This window comes from Schistocerca piceifrons, chromosome 8 (genome assembly GCF_021461385.2).
Source record: "Schistocerca piceifrons isolate TAMUIC-IGC-003096 chromosome 8, iqSchPice1.1, whole genome shotgun sequence".
Lineage (NCBI taxonomy): Eukaryota > Metazoa > Arthropoda > Insecta > Orthoptera > Acrididae > Schistocerca > Schistocerca piceifrons.
In genome coordinates, this window is record NC_060145.1 from 161,363,184 (window position 1) to 161,384,223 (window position 21,040).

At 34.9% G+C, this 21,040-nt stretch overlaps 1 protein-coding gene across 4 annotated transcripts in view; it reads left to right on the forward strand.

Moving 5' to 3' along the window:
- LOC124711207 (oxysterol-binding protein 1) overlaps positions 1-21,040 on the forward strand; it is a 306,892-nt gene that overhangs the window by 257,883 nt on the left and 27,969 nt on the right. For all 4 annotated transcript variants that reach the window (XM_047241150.1, XM_047241152.1, XM_047241151.1 and 1 more), the window contains one exon: positions 19,488-19,654. In XM_047241150.1, the coding sequence (XP_047097106.1) occupies positions 19,488-19,654 (167 nt within the window). The remainder of the gene's footprint in view (positions 1-19,487; positions 19,655-21,040) is intronic.

Below are 21,040 nucleotides of genomic sequence, written 5' to 3' on the forward strand. Positions count from 1 at the left end.
TCAAATAATCTTCTGTGTGAAGACAGAACATTTCGTAGTAACTCCAGCTACAGGAAACCTAAATTCCTTTTTCAGGAACTGTAGCAGATTGATTATGTAGGAGATGATGCGGAAAAAAATCGTCATCTTGTTCATTGCTGTATATACACTATTGCATACGTTACACTCTTTTTCCTCCATCAATGTGATGTTCTGAATATGATGGAAGGCAATCTGCATGCACTAGGCAGGAAAATACGGATATGTTGGTGATGTCAATTCTCCCCACTTTTTATGTTCTTAAAGTTCCAACCAGAAAATCCAGGTTGGAAGCAGAGTTCAACACTTGGAGTCTTCTTTGTATCTTACTCTCATTATGTCACAGTTTGTACGCACTTGCTGTCAATTATAAATACATTGTTCATTTCACCAATAAAGGTCAAAATTCTAAAGTCAGTAATTTGCTAGTTGCTCTGAGTTGCTTCCCACCTATTTCACGCTGTTCCAAATTTGATGTTCACTATGTATGTTTTTCGCTCATTCATTAATGCTGTTAGTGAAGATTGCATTTGTACTGGAACTGATGCTGCTGTATCACTGCTATGCCATGGAGAAGTGAAACTGGTGCGTGGAGGGGCGAGTAGAGAAGATAATCCATTCATTTTCTTTGCACGCTTCCCTCACTTTGGTTCAAACCATAAGTGTCAGTTGTCAGAAGTCTATATCTTTCATCTGGCAATCTATGCCATCAAACAATGCTATCTGGTATGTGTATATCCCGTACATTACAAGGCACTGACATGATGGATAAAAACTGAAGATATCACATTGTATTAAAGATTTTACAGACAGAAGTGTGTAATGACTTCTTTCAAATGATTTATGTCTGCAAAACGGAATGTGAAAATATTTGAAATTATTCTTCTCTCTGAAACGAAATGTTTCTGCTTATGCAGCTTGTTGAGAGCCTCTCCCAAGCTTCTCCCACAGTCTATGATTTAGCATCTCCTCCCACAGCAGTCCTCTTTGATTCAGATCATCCTTCATCTAGTCTCTCCATCTTATTTGTGATCGTCCAATTGGTCTTTTGTCCAGATAGTGTCCATTGTAGGGCTCTTCTAGAAATGTCTCTGGTCCCATTCTTTTAATGTGGTCAAACCGTTTAAGCCTATTACTCTCTAAAGTTTCTTTTAAGGGCTTGGCCTGCAGGGTGTTTTGTAATGTTTCATTTCTTATCCTGTCCCTTCTTGTCTTACCCAGGATTTCGCATAGGAAGTGAATCTCTGTTGTTTGTATTCTGTTCAGCTCTTTCTTATTAAAAAGTCTAGGTTTCTGATCCATAGGTCAAAACTGGTAGAGTATGTGACGTGTACGTCATGATCTTTGTTGTAGCAGATATTTTCCAGTTTATAGTTTGTCTGATACACAATAATAAAATTTTGAACAGTTTTATATTCTCACTGTAATTTTGCTATTGATGTTTACTTTCTTGTTTAATTTACTTCCCAGATTCTTGAAAGCATTTACTTCTTTGATCATTTTTCCATTGCGAGTTACGTCCTTCATTTTTTCATTTCCCCTGCTGACTGTCATTACTTCACTTTTTGTTAAGCTTATTTCCATAAATGCTCCTTCAATTACTCTCAGCCAGATATTTAGTTGTTAAAATTTTTGCCCATTTTCTTCCCAAATCGTCACATCATCTGTATATGCTATGATTTTCAAGACGTCTGCTGCTGAGCCTTGGCTTACTTTCATTGTGATGTTGTCCACAGCTATATTAAAAAGCTCTGATGAGAGCACACTTCCTTGCTGAACCGCTCTTCCCATTATAAACCATTCTGATTTTGTACTGTTTATTACAAAACAATTCAGGCATTTTTGTGCATGTTTCTGATTCTCAATTGCATTGATTTTGACAGCTACAGTCTGTTCAGACCTTGCCATCTCTCTTCCCTTCTAACAGTGTCATAAGCCTTTTTGTAGACTGTGAGATCAAAATTATCCGGACACCGTCAAAAACATACATTTTTCATATTAGGTGCATTGTGCTGCCACCTATTGCCAAGTATTCCGTATCAGTGACCTCAGTAGTCATTAGACATAGTGATAGAGCAGAATGAGGGGCTCTGCGGAACTCGTGCACTTCAAACGTGGTCAGGTGATTGGGTGTCACTTGTCACGTCTATATGCAAGATTTCCACAATCTTAAACATCCCTAAGTTTGCTGTTTCTGATGTGGTAGTGAAGTGGAAATGTGAAGGGACACGTATTGCACAAAAGCTTACAGGCCGACCTCATCTGTTGCCTGAAAGAGACCACCAACAGTTGAAGAGGGTCGTAATGTATAATAGGTAGACGTCTATCCAGACCATCACCCAAGAATTCCAAACTGCATCAGGATCCACTGAAAGTATTATGACAGTTAAGCGGGTGGTGAGAAAACTTGGATTTCATGGTCGAGCAGCTGCTCATAAGCCACACATCACGCTGGTAAATGCCAAACGACGCCTCGCTTGTTGTAAGGAGCGTAAACATTGGATGATTGAACAGTGGAAAAACATTGTGTGGAGTGACGAATCACGGTACACAATGTGGTGATCTGATGGCAAAGTGTGGGTACTGCGAATGCCCGGTGAATGTCATCTGCCAGCGTGTTTAGTGCCAACAGTAAAATTCGGAGGCAGTTGTGTTACATTGTGGTTGTGTTTACCATGGAGGGGGCTTGCACCCCTTGTTGTTTTGCATGGCATTATCACAGCAAAGGCCTACATTGATGCTTTAAGCACCTTCTTGCTTCCCACTGTTGAAGAGCAATGCGGGGATGGCAATTGCATCTTTCAACATGATCGACCACCTGTTCATAATGCAAGGCCTGTGGCGGAGTGGTTACACAACAACAACAACATCCCTGTAATGGACTGGCCTTCACAGAGTCCCGACCTGAATCCTATAGAACACCTTTTGGATGTTTTAGAACGCTGATTTTGTGGCGGGCCTCACCAACCAACATCGATACCTCTCCTCAGTGTAGCACTCTGTGAAGAATGGTCTGCCATTCCCCAAGAAACCTTCCAGCACCTGATTGAACATATGCATGCGAGAGTGGAAGCTGTCATCAAGACTAAGGATGGGCCAGGACCATGTTGAATTCCAGCATTACCGATGGAGGGTTCCACGAACTTTTAAGCCATTTTCAGCCAGGTGTTCGGATACCTCTGATCACGAAGTTTATATATGAATGTGACTACAGTGTCTTTCCCAACCCCCATTTCTTTCCTACACCTTGTCTGGCTGTAAATACGGCATTTACAGTTGATCTCCCAGGTCAAAATCCTTGTTATTCTTCCCTTAGTTGTGGTTCTATGTTATTCATGATTTTCTATAAAATTGTCTTTTCGTAAATCTTCATGCAGTGGAATAGTAGTGCTATTCCTCTGTAATTCTCATAAGAGCAACTTGTTACTCTTCCTAAAGATAGGTGCAATTATTGCCTTTGGCCAATCAATGGGAATCTTTCCATATGTCCATACTATCCTCATTATTCTGTATAGCCAATGAATTCCGATAGATCTTGTGGCTTTGGTCATTTCCACTGTGATTTTATCTACCACAGGAGCACTGGCATTTTTCATTTCTAATACAGCTTTCTCTATGCCCAACAAATACAGATCATCTTTTTGTATTTCCTCTGCAATGGTGGTGTAGTTTCTTTTGCAAAACTATTTCTTCCTCAGACATGAGTTTTCCTTCTTTATTGATGATTTTTGAAGTATTTTCTTTTCACTTGCTTCTGTTACCTAATATGTGGTGTAATAGCTTCTTGTCATCCTTAAAATTCTCTTCTTATTCTTTTGTTAATTTTGATCTTAGCCAGTGCTATCATTTACCTGCTGCACTACTTAGTCTTTTCTATTTGTCTTTTGTTATATTCCATTCTGTTTTTGAACCATTGTGCAACTCTCTATTTCCAATATGGGGTTTCTTTGTGTCTTACTTTTGTTGTTGTCCCTCTGCTTTCTTGACTAAGGCCCGACTCCAGCACCTGACTTTAGCCCATGTGTACCTTGAATTTCTTTAGTGTCCCCAGCAATAGTTTGTGGTCTCGATCGAGATTAATGCTTGGTATCACTTTCACATCTGATTTCTTCCATTATTATTGTATAGTGTATTATGGATTTCTGTTTCAAATTTCAACTGTACCTGGTAAACTTGTGACCATTTGTTTTCTTCTACCAATAAATTATCCATTTATTTCTCAGACATGTGTCTAGTTATACCTCACCTTCCTCATTTTTGTTATCTTCTCTGTGGTTTCCTAAGACTTTTTCGTATCCTCTTCTGTCGTTCCCAACTGTAGCATTACAGTCTCCTGCAATCACAGTGTGATTAGATGTTACAGCAGTTTAGTGATAAACTCTTCCTTCTCGTCTGTTTTGCATCCTATTTGAGGAGCATAAACCTGGACTATATCAAAACTGTTTCCTTCCATCATTACCTTAACTGTAATTATTCTGTTTATATTTCCCACATTAAATACTTTGTTTGCCAGTTCTTGAGCAAATATTACTGTGACAAGATTTCTTCTTCTGTCTCATCCTGACCATCACATCTTATATCCTTATTCCGGCACCTTACTACCAGTCCCTTTCTTACTTCGCTTGCTCCCTTTGTCAGTGTGTTCCTGTCTGTCATTGTCCATGTGATCTGAATTCTTGCATTCTTTTCTATGACACAACATTAATAGTGCCAACTCTTACATATTTCCATGGACAAATTTGTATCTCATCAGGACCATGTTGACCATTACACCTGACAGATCTATTTGAAGGCTTTGTCACTTTCAGTCCTGTCATTATTCCATCGTGGATTTTCCATTGTTGAGCTCTGCCACTTTCGGTATTGATTTTGATCTGAAACTTATTTAATTATTGGAAGTGAGTGGGATATCCATTACTGGGCTGCTGGGCCTTTTGTAGCTTCACCAGAGCCACACTGCCCATCACTTTTCATGGCTGCTGCAGAGCCTTCACAGCTGCCGTAGCAGTTTTGGGGCCCACACAGTTACCACTGTACCTCACCTCTACAGGCAGTTCTCGTCTGTTGTAGTAAAATACACTATTACTGCCAAGATGTTAATTATAAAGTCATTTCACTTATGTTATGTAAACATTTAAGCATTTGTTAACACTTCGTATTAGTACTTTTAACATTGATAAAAAGAAAAAAAATGCAGGTATTGTGCACCCCACATTTAACTATGACAAACATGCTAGCACATTCATTGTATGCTGGGTGGCTGTTACGGATAGATTTTTGGGAGGAGATAGAGAAGATGAAGCCAGCAGGAAAGGAAACAGAAAGAGGCCAGTGTTCACAACTTCATTCTGTGGTTTCTCATTCTGAATGTTTTTCCTTCCTCTGGTTTGCCTATTTTAAATTACCCATTTCTGTACAGTGTCTTAACAGCACTTGAACTATTCTGAAGGTGTACAGTGAGTTACCATACTTGAGTCACCACTGATTTAGTTATTTTGTGGGGAGTCAAGTACTTTTGTGAAGGAAGACAGACAACTCAGGCCTAACCTAACGTTACAGTTGCTGAATGGATTTGTGTTTGAAAACAACAGCTCTAATCATGGAAGAAATGTTAACCACCACTAGTATATTTATGAAACTTAAAAGAAGGTTTTAAAAAACCTGAGTAGTATGCATGTTTAGTAACTCATGATCTGATTGGTGAGACCATGTGGATAGTAGAGTTTAATATTGACAAGACTTTGATATCAGTAACTGACTACAATGGGAACTTTTAGATATTATTTCATGAGTGAAAATTTTTGCCTAAGACCCTTGAAATAAAAAGTTAGTGTTCCAAGTGGGCTGTTGAAACATCCTTCAGGCTTAAGTATTGCAGGTACAGGCTATGCTGAACATATATGCAGTAAATTGTACCTCTGGGTAAAAGAATAAATAAGAAATTCTGTTGGGCAGTATGAATTCATTTACAAGCTCAAATGCTTCCCCTGGAGTTCTTCACCTCCCTCCCCCCCCCCCCCCCTCCCCCTCCTCCTGCTGCTCAATAATTCTCAGGCTCATTTGGCAACAATGAATCACCATTTCTTCACCAAAATGCAGATCTCAGTGTTTCTCACATATATTCACTAGATTTGTAAGCTTTAGATGATTTTTTTTCATTCTAAATCTGAAAGTTCATTTTTAAAGTCTATGTGGAGACTGGGTGCCACAATGGACAATGGACAGTTCTGAAATAAGACTTCACTAAGGGCATGAAGAGACTGAAATCTGTTTCTAAGGAATTTTCCACATCTCCAATCCTATATTGAGCAAATAAACAGTTGTATCTTTCAATTTGCTATTTCTTAGACACGTAGTTTTGAAATATGGCATCCCGGCTAAGACACAATTTGAAAATATGGTCACTATTTTTTATTTACTTAAATTTGCCATATTTCGTGACAGTACCTTTTCCGTTAGACATTTGCAAGGCGATATTAGTCTTGGCTTCAGTTGTCTAAGTATGATTCCACAATGCATCTTTGTCGGCTGCAGAAAAGACGTGGTTCAACGTGTTTGCCTTATTTTGGTGTTAAGAATACCATTTCTTCAAATGTAGTTTCTTTTTTTATAGTTAATACAAAAAAAATAGTAACATAATTCAAAATTATTTATGACGTCGACCTTGACATTGTTCTTCTGTCAACACACACCAAGAGTTCACTGCCAACTGACTATAGTCAAAGACGACTCCAACGTCAAAGATATTTTACACAACACACAAGCTCCCACTTGTAATCAGTCTCTTTGCTATTCTTCGATACATTTACTAATAGTAATCAATATTCTTTCACTCTCAAAAACAGAAGTAAATTAACATATAATAAGGCAAATTATAATAAATTCTGACAAAAAATATAAGAAAACATTTACAATTCGGTATCGACAAATACGGTAAAAAAATAACATCTCCCAGATCCATTACAACTGCTCCCCAGGGCTTTTGTTGTTATGGACATATACAACAAAATCCCGACCACACTCAGTAATGGATCTGTATTACAAAATTAGTACATTAATGATGCAGTCTGATAACCTCTTCCAAATTTGGACTCTTTGAATCTGTGGACTTGTTACTGGCTGTTGTTGCAATGATACTTCCCCATCAATCCCATACAAAAAAAATTCAAGTAAAGAAATTATTTGACATGACAAATATACATGGTATAAAACATACATGAGAAATATTCTAACATACAGCATACAGACTGAAAATAATAGAAAGGTAAAACTCATTTCCTAGAATAAGATTAAATTTTTTTTTTTAAATATCAATCTTAATTTCATTATGCTTACATATTGTACAGTAAAAATTATACTGGTCATATATAGTGTAGTGTTTATATATATATATATATATATATATATATATATATATATATATATACTTTGATTTTTTATTATTTGTAATAATAATAATAATAATTATTATTATTATTTGTAAAAAATACAAAACAAAAAAACATGAGCAAAAAATTTTTTTAAAAAAAGAAAATCATAAACAAAAAATACAAAACAAAAAAAACATGAGTTAAAAAAATTAAAAAGAAAAATCATAAGCAAAAAAATATACAAAAGAAAAAAACATGAATAAAAAATAATAAAAATCAAAGTAATATATATATATATATATATATATATATATATATATATATATATATATATATAAATCAAAGTAAAATATATATATATTTTTTACTTTGATTTTTTTATTATTTTTTATTCATGATATATGAGCAGTTTATTGTTGTTTATACTGATGTTGTGGAGAGCAAAAGTACTCTTCACAAGAATGTGACTTGTAGTAATATTGTAGCAGAGAGGCAAGTGTACATAAATAATTGCAAAAAATTTAGATAATACTGATGTATCTTTAGCTGTATATATATATGTCAAGTTTGGATCTAACTTCGGGTTTTCATCAGGTACCACTTTCGGTTAATTCTAGGAAATATACTGCTTTCTTGTACAATGGTAAGAGTTACCAATATATATATATATATATATATATACTTTTGATTTTTTATTATTTTTTATTCATGTTTTTTTTCTTTTGTACATTTTTTTGCTTATGATTTTCTTTTTAATTTTTTTAACTCATGTTTTTTGTTTATGATTTTCTTTTTAAAAAAATTTTTTTACTCATGGTTGTGGTTTTTTTTTCAGCTACAGATACATCAGTATTATCTAAATTTTTTGCAATTATTTATGTACACTTGCCTCTCTACTACAATATTACAAGTCACATTCTTGTGAAGAGTACTTTTGCTCCCAACAACATCAGTATAAACAACAATAAACTGCTCATATATCATGAGGCTTTATCTAAAATTGGTTTTGAAACTTATACCTTTGCATGCATGTCCTCACATGCATGCCTTCACCCACAGGGAAGACTTAGCTTCCAAAAATTAGAAAAATTCAGAAATGCTCACTATGTAGACTTTTTTTTGTAAAAAAGTAAAAATAAGTCTCTCTCTCATTCTTTGTTACAACAGTGTTTTTTCATCAGTTTCAATTAACATGTGACTTCAAATTATTAATTTATACATGCAAATATACATACTTGTTTGTACATGCAGTTTTGTTCCAACAAGCGTATTCCAGTGGAGGACTTTTGTTTTAGATAATAATAGGTTATTTAAATTTTGAAATTATGATTTCTGTTTATACGTTTTAAAGAGACAACATTCCTGAGACCAAATAATTTCTTTGACTTAGGATACACCAAACAATAAGCATTAGGGTGTGGATTTTCTATGACTTCAAAAGGCCCAATATAGATATCAAAGAATTTTGTAATTTCTGAAGTTAATATTTTTGATTTTTCATGAGATTTGACCAGAAAAAGATCCCCAATTTTGAAAGTGGTTAATTTTACCCTGTTGTTATGTCTTTTATTCCTCTTTTCCCCTTGTTTCCTCATAGTTTCCCTGACAATATCTTCTCTCTCTTGCATAGTTAAAGGTGCATATTTAGGAAATTCAATAAGTTCTGATATAAGATTTGGAGGTCTAATATTGAACATAATCTCATACGGTGAAAATCCTGTGGAACTGTGTTGTAGGCTATTCATAATATCTTCAAAATTTCGAATGTGCTCAAACCAAGTTGGATGTTTATGGCTACAATAGGTTCTACAAAGTCTCCCAATTTCCCTCATATATCTTTCTGCAGGATTGGTAGACGGAGAATAAACAGATATAAGTATATGCTTCAATTTTGATCTTTCAATAAACTTTTTCCAAATTTTAGAGGTGAACTGTGAACCATTATCTGATAATATAGCTTTTGGTTTACCCACCTGTGCGAAATAATCTCTTTCAATTTTTATTATAATTTCATGGCTAGTAGCTTTTTTCACTGGATATAGTTTAATCAATTTTGAAAATACATCTACCATAACAAATATGTAACAGTGACCACCTTTACCCTTTGGTAACATTCCATATAAGTCCACTGCAATAAGATCTAAAGGTTTTTCCGGAATAATGTTTTGCATCTCTCCACCACATCTTTGATTGCTCACTTTAACTCTCTGACATTTGTCACAGGTTGCCAATTCTTTTCTTACCTTCTTTCCAATATTGTAAAAATAAACATTTTCTTGTATCTTTTGAATGCACTTCTGTATCCCACAATGACCAAAACTTTCATGTATGTAAATGATCAGCTTATCAGCATCTGCCTCTGGCCAACACAGTTTCCAATTATCAGAATCTACATCTGTTCTCCGAAATAAAATCCCCTTATGTAATTTGTAAAATTTATCAAGTTTCTCATACCCCTTCTTGCCTAAACATTCTTTGATTAATTTCCAACTCTGATCTAAATTTTGATTTTTTTCTAATTTTGTTACACATAGCTGTAATTGTTTTTTCATTTTCCACCCCTTTCAAGTATCTAATTTTAAACTGCTTTTCCTCCTCTTGTTCAAAAATCTCCTTTTCTCCCCCAATTGGTAACCTTGAAAGTGAATCAGCTACTACATTCTCAGAACCTTTTATGTGTTTGATTTCAAAGTCAAACTGTTGCAGAAATATTTGCTCATCTGGTCAATCTACTGTGGTATAATTTGCACTCTTGTAAGTAACTCAAAGCTTTGTGATCCGAAAATACTATGGTTTTATGTCCAATAAGGTAAATTCTAAATTTTGTAAAAGCCCAATGAATTGCCAAAAGTTCCTTCTCTGTGACTGTATAATTTTTTTCATGCTTGAGCAACTTTCTGCTTGCAAATGCTATGGTACAATGTATCTTAACTCCATTCTCTACTCTTTCTTGAAATAACTCTGCTCCAAGCCCATAATTACTGCTATCAGTGTTCAAACAAAATGGTAAATTAAAATCAGGTCTGTGTAATAAGTGTTGCTTCCTCAACTCTTGCTTAATTTTATCAAACTCTTCCTGACAACTTTTATCCCAAACCCAAACAGTGTTTTTCTTAAGTAATTGACTTAAACATGGTGCATTCAGACTCTGATCACTTATATGTTTTCGGTAATAACCGCATAACCCAAAGAATGACTTTAATTGTTTTTTAGTCTTAGGAATAGGAATTTCTGAAATTGCTTTAATTTTTTCTGGATCTGCCAAAATTACCTTGTCTGTGACAACATGACCCAAAAATTTTAATTCAGAAACTGCAAATTTACATTTCTCTAATTTCAATGTCATCCCCCCTTTTCTAAGTTTTTCACAAACTGACTTCAAAATTCGAAAAATGTTCCTCCCAATTTTGCCCTGTAACCAAAATGTCATCTACATAAATTATCAGTTTAGACGCCAGTTCTTGCCCCAGTATGTGATCCAAAGCTCTTATAAATTCGGAAACAGAAGAATTTAACCCAAATGGCACAACACAATATTGGTAACTCTTACCATTGTACAAGAAAGCAGTATATTTCCTAGAATTAACCGAAAGTGGTACCTGATGAAAACCCGAAGTTAGATCCAAACTTGACATATATTTTATATCTGTAAATTTATAGAGTAACTCATCAATATTTTCGGGATGGTCTGTCTGTCTAAACAAAATTTTGTTTAAGTGTCTAGAGTCCAAAACCAATCTTACTCCACCATCTTTTTTCGAAACTACTACTAGAGGATTATTATATGCACTGATACTCCTTTCTATTATATTACATCCTTCCATCTTTTTCAGCTCTTTCTCAACAGCAGGTTTTTTTGATATTGCAATACTGTATGGTTTTATGAAAAATGGTTCATGAGATTTTACCTGAAGCTCACACTGATAACCCTTTACCATACCAGGTATGTCACTGAAAACATCACTGTATTCCCACAGCAGATTTTCTAACTGTTGTTTTTGCTCCCCAGATAAATTTTGTGTTTCTGAAATTTTCAAATTTACTAAATTCCCAAATTTAACTTCATCAGTATCAAATCTATGAGTTTCAATATTCTCCAATCTATTTTCTTTTAGTAAATTGATACTGTCAAAATTTCCATTACTCTGATCACCAAGTGTGTTCACAAGATTTGTCTGAATGTATTCCCTTTCACTAGTTTCTATCAAAAGTTTTCTTCCAACCCAATCAAATGCTGTATTTACTTTTACTATCCAATTCATACCCAAAAGAAAATCGTCATTAAATTCCTGAATTACAAAACATCCATGTGTGAACAACTTGCCTTCAATTAAAAATGTCACTAAAGCCTGGCTTTTTACCAATTTACTGCTCTTCCCAGTAGCACCTTTTATCTTTACCCCAACAACTGCATTTCAACATAATCTTTCCCCACTTTCAATTTCTTGCTTAACCTTTCAGATATTCCCGAGATCTCACTTCCTGTATCAATTTAACATTTACCAATCCATGACCCAATTTGAACTTTTATATAAGGACTGCAAAATTGATCACTTTTGTCAGAACCTGTATCCTCATGTAATAAATCACTTTCAATTTCCCCAAACCTATACTTATCAGAATCATATGGTATATCATTAAATGTATTTTTTGTCAAAGTTATAAAATTTGCGCAAGATACAAAATTGTCATTAGTACTCTCTATTATCTCAAATAGCCAAGAATTTTCATCCAAATCACATTGTATACTATTGAAGTACTTATCCTTCAGCTTTTCAAAAATAAAATATCTCATCTTTTTCCACCACTCAGGACATACAGTTTCACATACATTAATAAGCATCTTTCTAAAGTTCTTGTCAAAAGAAATAGTTTCACTGTTCAGCCATATATTCATAAGAAATGTGTGTGTATCATTAGTATCTGTAAAAGTTTCACTTAGGCTAGAAGTTATACATGTGTCATCATTATTTGTGTAGTCAGATTCTTTACCAACAACATCAAAATTCACACTTTCACATACATCCAGCTTGTGAGCTTTATTCATCCTGGTAACATCCCTGGGAATTTCTATAATATTCTCACTATTTAATCCATTTTCAACCATGTGTATACCTAACTCCCTATTTAAACTAATGAAATACCTTTCCTCAACATCATCATCAATACCATTACCATCATAATCAACTTTATCATCAACATCATTATCATTATACATATTCAGGTCATACACATTCAAATTATCCCCCATAATATAATTTCCCCTTTCTAAAGTTACCAGATCCCTTTGACCAATATTTTCATTCTCACAGCATGCATTCTCTCTTTCACTCACACACGTCTCTGAATTACTACAGATTACATCATCTGACAAAGTGTTGTTCTTTTCTGCCCAAGTGTAAAACTCTGTTAAATTAAATGAATCGCAATTACTTTTATCTACTGTAGGTTCTTGTGTACTGAAAATTTTATCTTTATCATCATTATTTTCCTCTTGAAATTTCTTCAATAAGTAACAACTAATGACCTCATGTGATAGCTTAGGTTTGGAACTGTCATGTTTGGGTTTATGATAGTCACATCCATTGGTCCTTTCATCATGCTCACCTTCTGCCTCAACCTTGCGGACCTTCAAGGGGGCGTCTACTCGTTTTGTTTCCTGAATTGCAACTTGTTCCTGCTTGAACTGCTGATTGTGGTTCTGCCAATGTCTCTGATCAACATTTCTGTTCCCATTCCTATGCCAAACATTACCTGATTGTTGGTAGTTTCTATTGTACTGATCTCTAACAAAATTTCTGTGATTTTGATCCCTAAAGTGTTCTCTATTTTGTTGATTATTTCTTCGAAAATGTTGTTCTTGTTTTGGATAAAAATTATGGTCCTTCTTTTGAAAATTGTTATATCCCCCTGAATTTTGACTGACACCATGATAATTGTTTTGTTCCCTTTTTTGAAAGTTGTCATTTCCCCAATTTTGACCATTACCTTTCTGAGTAAACCCACTGTGTGTTCTTGTTGTTACCCTATCCAACTTTTCAATATAATTGAGAAACTGCTCTACATTACTATCAGGACAATGAACTAAACTCAACTGCATTGCTGATGGCAATCTTCTCTTTAAGGTATCAATTTTGATCAAGTCATCTAAAGGTTTTGTTAAATGAATAAGTTTTTGAAGTTCACTTTTGCAAAATTGTTTCATGCTCCCATCTGATTCTCTATAGTTTCTCCCATTCAAAAATTCACTTTTGATTCTAGTTTGTTTAAGATCATCTCAAAATTTTTTCCAGAAATTTTGATTCAAATTCTGAAAAGGTCATCCCCAAAGTTACAATCTGGTTTGCCCAAGTCAAAGCTTCCCCTTCCAACAATTTTTTCACAAATTTAATTTTCATATCATCTGGTGAGTGAGGTAAAAAACAATCCTTACAATACTGTATAAAATCAACGGGATGTAAGGGTCCATCTACCGAAAAGTGCTTCACTGGAATATTAGATTCAAGATTGCGTGTGTTGACATTGTGATTTTTGCTTTGAAATTCAATGTCAAAACTTTCAATTTTTTCGCTAAGTTCTCTGACAGATTTTTTTGTTTTCTAAATCATTGCACTCTACTTTTTTTTTCTAGAGTAACCAAACGATTGTCAGTTTCTTGTTGTACATTTTTTACTAAAACTTTTGTGTTCTCATCCAAATTTTTAATTTCCCCTTTTATCTCATTAAAATCAATTAAATTTCTTTCCCTATCTACCAGTAACTCATTTTTTACAGTATTAATTTCACCGCTCAATTTAGCATCAATTTCATTTACTTTTGCTTCCACAGATTCAATTTTTTCCTCAACACTGCCTACTCTGTTCGAAAGATCACCCACTTGGGTATTGACTGCTTGGACTTGCAACAAAATGTTATCAATTTTTTCATCCCAGTAAGTCTTATTGTTGTCAACTGATTGTTTAATTTCTTTCGTGAAATTTACAAGAAAACTTTTTAAATCAAATTGATTGGTTCTTTCTGTTTCATTTGACCTGTCCTGATGTTCGAAGTCTATTAAATTACTACTTTCTACTTTAGGCACAATACTCTCGAAAATCTCATAAGTCATTGTGAAGAACAAAAATTTATACACAACAATACAAAACAAGATAAAAATATTGTTTTAACAAAATACGAGGGTTTCGTGACTTATCTGGAACACTCTTCTACTGTTGCAAATCCACGTTTTCCATCCATGTGATTGTTGACCAAAATTCTTGAAGTATTTTCTTCTGTCGATAATTATATTTTTTGCCGAAACATTTCTTCTCCAAAACTTTTACTTCCCGATGAACACAAATACTGTAACACACATTCTGAAGAAACTGGTATTAACACACACAAATTTTCTTCCTCGTAGCACTGTTGAAGATCTCGTGAACACAATATCCCGGCTACAGTCCCCAGTTGAAATATTGTATCCCGGCTGAGCCCCCAGTTGAAATATCGCATCCCGGCTAAGACACAAGTTGAAAATATGGTCACTATTTTTTATTTACTTAAATTTGCCATATTTCGTGACAGTACCTTTTCCGTTAGACATTTGCAAGGCGATATTAGTCTTGGCTTCAGTTGTCTAAGTATGATTCCACAATGCATCTTTGTCGGCTGCAGAAAAGACGTGGTTCAACGTGTTTGCCTTATTTTGGTGTTAAGAATACCATTTCTTCAAATGTAGTTTCTTTTTTTATAGTTAATACAAAAAAAAAAATAGTAACACAATTCAAAATTATTTATGACGGCGACCTTGACATTGTTCTTCCGTCAACACACACCAAGAGTTCACTGCCAACTGACTATAGTCAAAGACGACTCCAACGTCAAAGATATTTTACACAACACACAAGCTCCCACTTGTAATCAGTCTCTTTGCTGTTCTTCGATACATTTACTAATAGTAATCAATATGCTTTCACTCTCAAAAACAGAAGTAAATTAACATATAATAAGGCAAATTATAATAAATTCTGACAAAAAATATAAGAAAACATTTACAATTCGGTATCGACAAATATGGTAAAAAAAATAACATCTCCCAGATCCATTACAGTGTTCACCCTACAGTGTTAGTTTTCAGCAAATCATTTTCTGTGTTAGTATATCGTAACTCATATCCTCCTGAAATTCTCATACTAAACACATGAATAAATAAATAAATGTAACAAATCAAACATATATGAACAGTGTATCAGGAATTCTGCAACATTGATAAGTAGTGAATAATGTGTTCTTAAAAATGCTTGTCTATAAAAACATGCAAGCAGTACTTAACTGCAATTTTTGCTTGGTATGGTAGTGACTACTGTAGATTTGGACTTCTGCAGTACTTCTGGATACTATAATGGGATACTTTTGTGAAGGAAATAGTCTCCCTCATCTGAATCAGTACATCATTTCTATTGTGTGCTAATTATCCTAATGTGGAAACTACTTCTCTTCCTCCTAAACAGGGAAAATCAGTCTACTGACCCTTAGGAGGGTTATGAATCATTAGGCTTATTTTCTTTGCAATTTTAGAAAGGAATTTGGAATTTGACTTTGTGGGACAGCATGCAGGACAACATTACTTGGGGAAGTGAGAAGTGAGAAAACAAATGTTTACTGAAAAGACCTGTCCCAATTTTTAGTTGATCAAGAAATGTAGGAAAACACAATTAAATACTGCTGAATTAAAAATGTGGAAGCTAAGGCATCAGGTTGATCTGGGAAAGCATCTTGAAAGTAATATATTGATTGGCATTATACTTTGTCTGTGTGAAGTGATCTTGATTAGCCACCAGTGTAGTTGATAACAAAAGACATGCCTTCTTTCCTGAACTGGCCTCATCTCATGTGCTGGCCCGTGCCACACAGTCTGTCTGTCTGCTACTGCTATGCAGCAGTGCTACTCAGCCACTGCTGGAGTTCTGTTATTCTTTGCTTTTTGCTGTCCCTGTTTCTACATATTGTTAAACAAAACATCACAAAAGATAAATTTTGGGCCACTATCAAATGGACACATAGGTTATAAACATTTTGTTTTTAGCTGGGGATTCCTTGAAACACTTGATTAGTGATATTTGTCTCAGCCGGCTCTGTTTTCGCATTGCAGAAACAGTATTGTAAGATCTGCTGGAAAACCTGAGAAAATATGCCTGATGACTCTTGGAAAGAGATCTGATATATATTAAAATTGGACTAATTTTGGGTATGAACCTACAACAGTGTTTGTCTACCACTAAAATAATTTGAGTGACAACTTCATTCCACTTTGAAATTCATTTTCTCAGTACCTCTGTAGTAGAGCTAGTGAGAAAAAGTCTCATTTTGTTTTGCAGTTCCTTCCTACCCAAACCCCATTAACAAGTTTTGTCTTTGTGTATCTTGTCTGCAAGATGCTGAGACACCAAATTGCTGTGGTTTTAATAACTAGTGATCAGCTGATTTCTGTTTTTGTGTTGCATGATAAACATTGCTATTATTTGTTTATGTTCAGTTCGCATACCATTATACTTTCAATTTGAACATAATTCCCAGTGCTTTGAACAACATATACATACCTTTCACTTTGATTCCAGTTCATTGGAAGTACCATAATTTAGAGTCCTTTTGAATGACATTGCATCTAAAGTTCATATGAACTGGACAACAGAATGAATGCAAGTTTAGTATTGTCCAGTGATTGTTTCTTCTGCTGTTTGGCTTTTTAATTGAAGCACTTTTATACCACTGTCTAGTGTAACATGGACTGCCATTCTATTGTCTGTTATATATTACTATATATGATATAGCTACCAGTGTATAAATTGAGTTTGAACGAAATATGTGTTACACACATGTGAAAATTTGGACCTCCAGAACTACACTGCATTTGTACCTTAGCACTGGTGAGGAGTGGAAATTTATCAGTATTAATGGTTTACTGAAATACTTAACGGTGTTCAGGAAGCAGTTGTGTTCCACTAGGTGCTGTGTACTATTTAATGTATAGCAAACTAAATTCCAAATATAAATCAAATCATTGTAAATAAATACAAAGATGAGGTGACTTACCGAACAAAAACGCTGGCAGGTCGATAGACACACAAACAAACACAAACATACACACAAAATTCAAGCTTTCGCAACAAATTGTTGCCTCATCAGGAAAGAGGGAAGGAGAGGGGAAGACGAAAGGAAGTGGGTTTTAAAGGAGAGGGTAAGGAGTCATTCCAATCCCGGGAGCGGAAAGACTTGCCTTAGGGGGAAAAAAGGACAGGTATACACTCGCACACACGCACATATCCATCCACACATACAGACACAAGCAGACATATTTAAATATGTCTGCTTGTGTCTGTATGTGTGGATGGATATGTGCGTGTGTGCGAGTGTATACCTGTCCTTTTTTCCCCCTAAGGCAAGTCTTTCCGCTCCCGGGATTGGAATGACTCCTTACCCTCTCCTTTAAAACCCACTTCCTTTCGTCTTCCCCTCTTCTTCCCTCTTTCCTGATGAGGCAACAATTTGTTGCGAAAGCTTGAATTTTGTGTGTATGTTTGTGTGTCTATCGACCTGCCAGCGTTTTTGTTCGGTAAGTCACCTCATCTTTGTATTTATATATAATTTTTCCCACGTGGAATGTTTCCTTCCATTATATTCAAATCATTGTAAATTTTACAAAGGGAAACAAAGATACATATTACGTAGTTCAAAGCCATAGATGGCGAAGGGATAAAGTGGGCAAGAAACATACAAAGAACTTGAAGCAAGAAAAGCAAAAATTAAAATAACTACCTCATAACATTTGGTAAAAAAATGAAAATGAATTTCATATAATGTAAACATTGTACAATTATATCCATAACCACAGTGCAAATTATCGTGTGTGAACTTGTGAATAGAGTTGCACTTCACTGGCTTGTGTTCATGAATGAGTATTAATATTATAGCAAAAAGTACTATAAGACTTCAAATTAAATATATTTTTACTGAAACAAAGCTGTAGTTTGCTGCTGTTGTTCACAAGTTTGCCATGAAATGTTGTTCACAAGTTTGCCATTAAACTTCATCTGTGATCTCAATATGCAACATAATTGCACTATTATTGGTGACAAAATTATTAATTGACAGACCCATATAAACATACCAATATCATTTGAAGAAAAATTCTTGGGATTATCATTCAGAGTTAGTAAAGTCAGAAAATTACACCAAATTCACACACTCCAGTATCTTTGGAAACAATATGGTCTAATCCCACTGAACCTAATAGCTGTCTGATAACACCACCATACTTCGCATATTCAGTTTTGTGAGTTTAAACTGCTATTAGTTATTACTACAACAAAGCTACCATCATAAAATTGTCTGTCCCTATGATAAACTGTGTCTACAAAACTCAGAAATAAAGCTCAGTTTCACAGTCCCACTGAAGCTACCTTTCTTCTTCCAAGATTGTCTGTGACTAACACTCTTGTTTTCACAAATTCAGAGCAACTTCTGAAATTTGTAAATATTTAGGCTTCTTAAAAGACTGGTGCTGTATAAGCAGAATGCTTGGTTTTATTTTTGCCCTTGAGCATTGTCATTGATTAGCCTCTCCATATTGCTAATAGCACCCCTTCATAGACACATTATATTTGGCAAGCGAACAATCAGGAAAGGTCATTGATATCACAAAGTCGCTCTGTGGATCCATGTACAGAAAGAATTCCGTAGTGCCGTACTATGCTTGTACTTCTAGAAAAATCTTCCATTTCACTCAGGCTGCCAGTAAAGGATTATTCAATGCCTTTGAAGTTCAGTAAGCTTCCCAAAAATACACCTGAGGCTCTTGCCTGACTCAACTATTACAGCAGTCTGGCTGTGATTAAATAATTACTCACTCCAATGTGGAAAAGATACAGAACTGTGTTGGTCTTGTAGGTAAAATTGAATGATGTTGCATTAAAAGAAAAATTAAGACAAAACTGCTAATAACTGAAGTGTCAGTTTCATGATTTGTATGTTTCTGCCATATAGTATGGCAATATGTATAAGTCTATAACTGCTTCATTAATCTGACATTTTACAGAAATTTGAAATGACCATGCTTTCCAGGTAAAAGGCTGTGTCATGGATCAAGATGGCAATGTCAAATGGATTGTATCAGGTACATGGGACAATAAGATAGAAATTGCACCAGTAACTGGTTCTCAAGGTAGCCTAGAGAATCCAGTGTTCAAAACTGGTCCATATCAACTTGTCTGGAAGAGAAGGATGCCTCCGTAAGTGGATAAGTTGCAAAAAAGTTGTTTTGTATGCTATGAAAGATTTGCATTGTTACTGTCATTATGTTTTTAGTTAACTTTCATTGTGTGCTTCTTAATTACAAGTGTCTTTCATGTTATAATATCATAGTAACCTGTCCCAGTCATTATATATATTGAGTGTGTAGCATCACCCTCACTTCTAATGCAACACAATATTGGCCAGATAAGTGTATGGAAAGTCTGTTTGTTGGTGCAGTATAACTCTGGATCCCTAAATATTAAAAAGTACTCATACTGAGTGAATCTGATGGTCATCTCACTGGTCTGAATCAGTCTGGATAATTTCAAAGAATTTGGGACTATCCTTGTTCTAAGATTGTAATCATTTGTCTCTTTGAACATTCCATTCTACTGAGTGAGTTCAAACAGTAAATGGAATAAAGAAGGAAAACTTCATGCTTTTTATAATAGCATGCACTTTGGTACATTCCATTTGTAACTGTGGAACAATTTTTCATAGAACACAAGACACATACTGTGTCTCTCCATTAATATGGACCTCACAGTGGATGTGCCAGATGTAAACGTCAAATGAAGAAAACTATGTCTGTTAAGATGTGGAGAACAAAAGACTTTTAATGAAGAAATTAAGAGTGCTTGTGAACTACCTTACCCATTTAATGGTTGTGGTCACTTCATATGTGAAAATTAGTGAAGAGTTGAATTACTTGCCATGACTGGGTGGAAAGCAATTATAGAGTGGGGAAAGAAATAGTAAACCACTTCCATCTTGTTTGACATGTGGTTGGGTGATTTACTCAATATAATCTTAGAATACGACTTGGTGGGTAACTGTCCCAAGGACCAGGGCTCAATCTCAGATCAGACCTAGGATTTTTTTCTGGCCCTTATTGCTTCTTTCACCTCTTGTAACCATTTGTGTGTGTTAAAATACCAAGTAGTGCCATTGTTCAGAGACTATGCCAATTGTAGGTCCCCATATAATATGCTATGTAAGTAAGTTCAAAGGTCAGAGGGGTGAAAGGGCATACCATTTCCAATGGGACCATTCCAAGTAAAGCACAGTGGTGTTCAAACTAACCTTCGGGCTGGAAGACAGCTTTAGCTTCTGTACTTAAGTCTTTGATGTAGGTCAATAAGCTAATAGGAACCCCTCCTGTTTGAAATTGAGTGTGGGTTCTGATATCTTAATTAATTAAACACTTACGTTCCAAAGATAAAACACATTCTCGCAACTGTGGGCAACTCAACACTCAATACACACGAACAGATCTGAACTGGACTGTCAGTCCATCATAGAATAATTTATATTTACCTTTACACACAGCATTGTAGATTTGGACAAATACCTCTCACTGTTACTTGTCAGTATCCTTTTCA